Raw genomic sequence first — 8,451 nt, forward strand, 5'->3', positions numbered from 1 at the left:
ATGTCTGTAATTAGTGCTTCACCCAAGAAGTCCTTCAATGAGCTGTAATTGTTTCTACTGATGCAGAAAACAGCAAAAACAACATCAACACAGAACAGATTTCCTCTCTACTGTCTGTGCAGGTGTGTAGATGTTTTTCTTTCCTAGATGTAATAGGGGGGTTGGCTGCTTATTGCTTAATTGATTTGACACTATATCCTTTTTAAAATAAATGCTCATTTTTTCTTAGATCCAAATATTTCTTCTTCTGTTTATGTTTTCATTCAACTTTGAGTGTTCAAATGTACCTTAGCCTTTACAGTCACATTGCTGATGGTGTGTGTCTTGAATGGTATTGTTCAGATTGGCTTCAACCTCCTATTTATTTCTTATCTCATTTAAGCAATAAAAACTGGTGCTGGTGCTGACCGACCCATGATTTCTATGTTAATCTAAATCAGTAGTTCTCAGCCTGTGGGTTGCAACCCCCTTGTGAGTTGACTAATCTTTCACAGGGTCACCATTGAAGATCAGAAAACACAGATATCTACATTACAATTCATAACAGTAGCAACAAAAATAATCTGATGGTTGGGGGTCAGCGTGACATGAGGAACTGATTTTAAAGGGTCACAACATTAGGAAGTTTGAGAACCTCTGATCTAAGTGGATCATTTTAAATATTCTTTTTATTTTTTCTTGTTCTTTAAGAATATTTATATACAATATGTTCTTCTGCCTCCCCCAACTCCATTCGCTTCTGTAGTTGGACTTTCCTTTGGATAGTCAGCTCACAAGAAAATGACATGGAGACTTACAATTAATTATGAAAGATCAGCCTATAGTGTAGACTTGTCCCACTAGCTCTTATAACTTAAATTAACCCATTTACATTAATCTGTTTTGCCTCATGGCTTTTTACCTCTCTTCCATCTTGCACCTCCTGTCTCCTCTCCGTGTTCTCTGGGGTCTCTCCGGTACCTAAATTCATCTCTTCTTCCTCTCTCTCTCTGCCTGGAAGTCCCACCTAACCTCTTCCTGACTAGCCATTTGCCATTCAGTTCTTTACTAAACCAATCAGAAGACACCTTGGCAAAGACACATCTTCACAGTGTACAAAAAGATTATTCCACAAACATGTCCCCCTTTTTGTCTAAATAAAAAGGAAAAGTTTTCATTCTAACACAGTAAAACTATATACAATAAGAACAATTATCAGGTAATGTCCAAATAAAAAGGGAAGGTTTTAATTTTAACAAAGTAAAACTATATGTTATAAGAACAATTTTCAAGTAAGAATTACATTCACAATGTCTAGTCCATATGCATTTGGCAAATTTGGAGAAAGTACTGTATTATCTATCTTATCTTCCTGAGTCCAAAGTTTTACATCTAAACGGTTTTTCATCTTAACTTGTATTGCCAAAGTAAAAATATATTAAAACATGTTCTGAGATAAACAACTTAAGGTTTTATGTCTTATACATTTTACATCTCTTTTATAAGTTTTTTTTTCTGAATTTGGTAACAAAGAAAACTGTAACTATAGCTATCTCATCTTCAACTCCATCAGAGACCCAGGAAAGATAAAATATTACTTAAGTAAAGAGGAAGTTCAGAACAAACAACTTCCAAACCTAAGAAATGACAGAGATATCTGGCTACCTGAACAGTCACCCCAAAGTTCCTCCGCAAATGGGGGCATCCATCTTCAGCCATGGGCCTAAAATATCTGTCAGACTTTTCTGTGAAGCAGTAATTTTGAAGAATTGTTCTACCTTGTCTTGGCAAAGTTTGGCAGTTGTCTTCTTTCGTGTCCTGCTTGTCCATTTGGATTCCATACTGTCAGCAGAAGAGGCTAGGGCAGTTTCTTGACCAAATGGCTAGCTTTTGACACAAAGAAAGCAAACTTGATACGGAGGTTCTTCAATGCCTACCATTCTTTTATGAAGTAAATTGATACTGCCAGGAGCATATATGTCTCACTGTCATAAAAAGTCTGTGTTATTAAAATATTTTAAATGCCATATTCTGTAGGTCTTTGAAGTATTTGAAAATCACCTATCTATCTAAACTATATCTCTTTATGATCTTTAAAACATACCCAGCATGACTATAAGTTTGATTGTTACTGATACTAACTATTTACTTGTATTTCTTTATTATCCTAAATAATCTTCAAGAACTAAAACTAAACATTTTTAAATGAGGTGCATAGGTACAATTCCTTAAACAAGAATAGAAACATATATACAACATAACAAATATAACCTTAAATTTATATCAATATACATAAATCTGTACCAATGTAAAATATTTGACACTAGTGATTGTTTAAAAGTAGACTCAACAATCCATCCTTTTGTCCCATCATTTCTATAATATAACCCCCTTTTTCCCTTCAGAAATAGATTCCTGAATCTAATCTCCTTTGTTAGCTTTCTCTCTGACCATGACCAGTAACAATTTGTAACCAACCTTCCTAAATGATTACAAACATCCATAACCCACCTAACAAACAAAAGCCACCCACCCCACCACTTGGGAATGTGGGCATTATATTCTCTAGACTACTTTCTGTTGTCTGTGGGTGACTGCATCTTTATAGAACCTGAGAAAATTGAAATACAGTCAAGTCCTGAGGATACTAGCCATAACATTTGTTTTCTAGTCTCTGTGCAATGGAAAAGTGCAAGGTTTATCTACAGTCCTGGCTAGAATAGTCTGTGAGGCTGGACAATCTCAGCCAGCAGCCTTGATGCTGTTCTGGATGCAGAACTCTGAAGAAATTGCAACAGAGGAACTTTGAGATGTTGGATCGCCTGCCCTCCCATTTTCATTGGTATCTGGTCCCCTTGCTCTGAAAACACACAAACTTTCAAAGGAACACACATATCTGCATTAACACAAGTATGGACTGTGTGTTCTACACAAGCCAGTCAAAGATGATCTTTTATTTTATGTTTGAGCAGGTAAAATATACATCACCTGTCTTGTGAAGGGTTTTGTTTTGTTTTGTTTTCAGGTTATTTCTTTATATATGCAGTCAAGATTTTTCAGGAGGTCTCCCCTGATTAAGCCTGATTCTCTTTTATCTTGAATGGATCTACAGCCTTTCATTTCCTATGAAAACAAAAGTATAACCTCTTCCCCAAAGCAATACATTTTTTGAATTCCATTTTCAAGTTAAGGCATTCCTAAAGTCTCTCTGCTGGTTTAATTCATCAGTCCCTCTTCTCTCTCATGTCTCTCAGGAGCCATTGTTCACTCATCAGCAATCAAAAAATTTAAAGTTAATAAGAAATATTGTAGACAGAAGTTTCTGTCCCACCCAGTCCCACTTCTGTTTAGTCCCAAATAAATGCACAGATGCTTATATTAATTATAAACTTTGGCCAATGACTCAGGCTTCTTATTGGCTAGCTCTCTCTTAATTATTAACCTATTTCTATTAATCTCTGTATCTCCAGGTGGTCTTGGCTTACTGGAGAATGACCGGACGTCCTACCTTCTGGTGTCTCCTCACAACTCACTCACTGCATTCCTCTTTCCAAAATTCTCCTAGTCTGCTCACCCCATCTGTACTTCCTGCTTGGATCTGTCTCGCCTGTCCATTGGCCAAAAAAAACTTTATTCATCAACCAATAAGAGAAACATATATTCACAACATATGGATGGACATCCCCCATCACCATATGCGATCCAAACTCTCTGTGTATTTTCATCTTTACATGGCTTATCCTTTTTGTATTATTTTATTCTCTCTTAAAGACTTTATCTTATTATTTATAGACTAGTATTTTATGATTGTCTGTACCCATTTTCTTTTCTTTTTTAATGCATTTTTTAAGCACACTGTAATCTGTTTAGGGGTCTCTTCCATCTGGATCTGTCTTTACTGATCACCTGAAGCATGATCTGACCAAGTGAGACAAAAGTTAAACTATCTTAAAGTGCTATGTAAATCACCAAGTGGCTCAGCTCAGATCATGGTGCTGGCAGCTGGTTCCATCCCACAGGTCGCAGCTGGTGACAGCATCTCTCTATACTACCAAGCCTACCCAGGAAGTCACATTTGACTCCACATTCTGACCTTTCTTTTTCAGCTTTCTTAGACCTTATATGAATATACATGGCCAGCTGTTGGGCACCAAATGTAGTCAGACTTTCCTTTAGATGGCCAGCTCACACACACACACACACAAAAAATGACACAGAGACTTATTATTAATTATTGATTCTCAGCCTGTAGCTTAGTCTTGTCCCACTAGCTCTTATAACTTAAATTAGCCCATTTATAGTAATCTACGTTTTGCCTCATGGCTTTGTACTTCTCTTCCATTTTGTACCTTCTGTTTCCTCTCCATGTCCTCTGGCATCTCTCATGCACCTCTATTCATTTTCTTTTCCTCTCTCTCTGCCCAGAAGTCCTGCCTAACCCCTTTCTGCCTAGCTATTGAACATTCAGCAAAAAAAAGAGCCATTCAACACCTTGGCAAAGACATGTCTTCACAGTGTACAAAACTCCAAAGTGTACACAACTTCCACCATGCTCTCCTCTCCCTCTCCCTCTCTCTCTCTCCCTCTCTCTCTCTCTCCCTCTCTCTCTTCCTCTCCCTCTCTCTCTCCTCTCCTCTCTTCTCCTACTTCCTCTCTCCTCTCTCTCTCAAAATCACAATACAAAAAGAAAAACTCAAAACAAACAAACAAAAAACATTCCACAACAAAACAAAACAGAATGTGAACACACATGTGCACACGCGCGCGCGCACACACACACACACACACACACACACACACACACACACACGTAGTCTACTTTTCTACTCTTAGGAACAGAGCCTACCCTGGAGTGATGTTGACATAGTGACACTCCACTGGAGATTTTTTATTGACTTAGAGACTTTTAAAATATATTTTCAGGTTAGTAACCTAGAGGCAGAAACCTATAGAGGGGCCATGGAGGAAAGCTGCTTACTACCCTGCTTTCTTATACAATTCAGGACAACCTTCCCAGGGATAGCAACCACTCACAAAGGGCTGGTCCTCCCACATCAGTCATTAATTTAAAAATAATGTCCCTAGCTGGGCGGTGGTGGCGCATGCTTTAATCCCAGCACTCAGGAGGCAGAGGCAGAAGGATCTCTGTGAGTTCGAGACCAGCCTTGTCTACAAGAGCTAGTTCCAAGACAACCTCCAAAGCCACAGAGAAACCCTGTCTTGAAAAACAATGAATAAATAAATAATGTCCCATGGGCTTGCTGACAGGCCAATCTGGTGGTCTTCTTAAATGACTCTAGCTTTTGTCAAGTTGACAAAAACACTAGCCAACACAGCCGTTTTTCTAAGTAGCAATCTAATAAGACCTAGAAGTTTAGAACCAATGTGTCTATAAATTGCAACTTTATTTTAAACTGATCCCTCTTGTGCAGAAATCCTACAGATGAATCAGGGCTCAGGGTGAGAGTGTAAGAAGGGACAGTTTCTCTTCCTTAGCCTCATATGCTTCAGGTCCAGAGCAAAAGCCACAAAGGCAACTGGCAAATACAGTCATTTTCTTACTAAATGACTAAATAAACCAATAGCTTTTTTCAACCCATGTTCTCTGTCATAAGTGGTGTCTGCACCCAATTGAATATACAGTTCGGTCTTTTAAAACATCATGCTCTATCTATTATTAAGATTTGTCTTAACAGCATTTCAGTTGCCAACAATTAACTAGGGAGACCTTTTTTGTAGCTACAGTGACTGAAATGAGCAAGTTTTTCAAATACACTTATAAAAGGATGTCTAGAAAGCAATCTGAATACAAAGGGTTAGTAATGACCCCAAAGTGTGTTGCAAATTTCAGCCAAACACTGAGATAAAGTCATTTTGTATATGGATTATAAAGCAATTTTTTCCTATTTCCTTAAAATAAAATGTGAGCAATAATACCTCATAAGATCAGAGAGTATTTATAAGAATTGTATGGAAAGTGTGGGGTTTCTAAAGTGCTATTTATTGCTGCTGGTGTCAATATTATTGTTGATTTACCTTCTTTGCAATTCAAACATCCTCCAATCATAAAAAGATAAATATCTTCCACCTTCAGAGGCTTCAGAATTGTGCACTCCTCCTTGCTGTTCATTTGGGACTATAAATGCTAGCCCAACACCTTAGATTGGGTTCCCCATTTGGAAAGCAGCCATGCATATTTGAATGCTTTCTTCTCCAGGGACTTATTTGAGAGAGAAGAGGGAGCAGCAGTCACTTGATCTTGGTTCCTGTCTTTAGGATCTGAAGAAGCCTCTCTCGAATCTGCTTGGTACGAACAGCGTAGACAACAGGATTAAGGATGGGAGGAATGAGGAGGTAGAAGTTGGCCAGTAGTGTGTGGATTGGTGGAGGCACATGGTGACCAAACCGGTGAATGAGGGAAGAAACAGCAATGGGAACATAGAAAATCAGAATGGCACAGATATGAGAGCCGCATGTGCCCAGGGTTTTAAGCCTGGCCTCATGAGTAGCCAGACCCAACACGGCCCTGAAAATCATTACATAGGAGGCAGCAATAGCCATTGAATCCAGGATCAACACCAGAAAACCAATGCTCAACCCATAGACATTGTTGACTCTGCTGTCACCACAGGTCAAGGCAACCACAGCCATGTGCTCACAGTAGGAGTGAGAGATGACTTGGGTTTTATAAAGAGGCAGTCGCAGGCGGATCATAAGTGGTAGGGGTCCAATGTAAAGAACTCCTCGGAGGAGGGCAGCCAGCCCCAAACGACCCACCACTGCCTGGGTGAGCACCATGCTGTGACGCAGTGGGTTGCAGATGGCTACATATCGGTCAAAAGCCATGGCAAGGAAGATGCCCGACTCAACAGTAGCAAAGCAATGAATGAGAAACATTTGCCACAAGCATGCATCCAGACCAATGTTGCCAGCACCAAACCAGAAGATTGCCAGAAGTTTGGGCATAGTGGAAGTAGACAGTACCAGGTCAATGACAGCCAGCATGCACAGAAAGAAGTACATGGGCTGGTGCAGGCTGCGTTCTACCCTTACCACCACTAAAATGGTGATGTTCCCCACCACAGCCACCAGGTACATGGAGCCAAAGGGGATGGAGAGCCAGATGTGCCAGGACTCCAGGCCTGGGATGCCAGTGAGCCAGAAAGAGCTGGGTACTGAGCATACATTATTAAAAGTGGGCATTGCTATTTATAAATAAATCTCATTCGTGTCCCCAAATGCAGCAAGACATTTTCCCCTGGAAAGGAAAAAAATAGTATTCTTGGAACATATAATAAACATCATTGAATATACAATGACACACAACTTTTAGAAGAAACTGTGACATTTCAAACTATATTGAATTTCATGTTACATTAAAGTCCCCATGTGAACTTAAGAAGCATAATTAAATATATGTGTTTGAGTAAATGGATGATTTTTATAGTATAATCCTCAATCAGTGATATTTTACATCAATAAATGAATTGCCCTGAGGTGATTTATCTCCCTAGGTATACTATAAAGTGGTTTGGGGATCATATTAGAATGATCTTCTCGTGTCCCACTAAGGAAGCGATCTGTTTGTCAAGAGCATTACTGCGTAAAGACTGTGCACTGATAGGATCTGATCTACTACCCATGTGAGAACATGTGGCATGCTCATGGAGACAACTGGCAGGGCTCAGCTAGAAACAGGATGATTCTTCATCATAACCACTCCTCAATGAAAATTCACTGGAGCTGGGATACCAGGTCAGACTTTCAAGACTCCGGGGTGAATTAAAGCTTAATCTGGGATTATTAAGCTTTTCTTGTTGAAATACAACTAGCATCACTTTGCAACAATTTTTTAAAGCAGTAGCCTAGAGAAGTGGCTCTTCCATTCATTTGATGCCAGTGTGCAAAATTAAGAGTATGTTCATCAACTCTCAAAGAGCTTGGAGCTGTCTATCCCAGGGAGCAGTGGTGACAGGAAAACAGCTGCTGCCATGTAAGCTTCTTGTGGCTTAGTACTTCTCTCCATAATGTGGGCTCACGGCCAAGCTCCACAGAGACTGCTAAATAGACCTAGTGTTGGCAATGCATATAAAAATAAAGGATAAATCTACCACTGGGCTGGGAAACAAGGGTGCATCACAACTGGCCTCTGAATTCACTGAACAGAGTTGGGCAGGGCCACAGCTGGGGTGAGTCTGTCTCAGCTCCCTGTCCCTATGGGCTGGCCAGCCTCTATTTGCCCCACCGGGTCCCTGCCTGGTGCATCCAGAAGGTGACCTTTCTGGGGTCATCCAGATCCCCTTGTTTCTAACTGGGCCCTGCCATCATGAGGAAGAGGTAGAGGGATAAAAATAGAAACCAGAGACTTGTTCTCACATTCCTTCCCCACCAGGGTGTTCAGGATGTCTTTTTCTTCTACCAAAAGCCCCAACCCTTGAAAAGTGGTCCCTCTGTGTTCTGCTAACTACAGCT

General features: G+C 39.9%; 1 protein-coding gene across 1 annotated transcript; it reads right to left on the reverse strand.

The window, feature by feature from the left end:
• Positions 1-6,228: 6,228 nt before the first annotated feature.
• LOC100762002 (olfactory receptor 52M1) lies at positions 6,229-7,182 on the reverse strand. Its single transcript, XM_027407963.1, has one exon. It carries the CDS (start codon positions 7,180-7,182, stop codon positions 6,229-6,231), a length of 954 nt encoding a protein of 317 aa, XP_027263764.1.
• Between the last annotated feature and the right edge of the window lie 1,269 nt (positions 7,183-8,451).

This window comes from Cricetulus griseus, chromosome 3 (assembly GCF_003668045.3).
Source record: "Cricetulus griseus strain 17A/GY chromosome 3, alternate assembly CriGri-PICRH-1.0, whole genome shotgun sequence".
NCBI lineage: Eukaryota > Metazoa > Chordata > Mammalia > Rodentia > Cricetidae > Cricetulus > Cricetulus griseus.

Coding starts and splice junctions, on each gene's coding strand:
- LOC100762002 (XM_027407963.1), bottom strand. CDS start 7,182: ATGCCCACTTTTAATAATGTATGCTCAGTACCCAGCTCTTTCTGGCTC.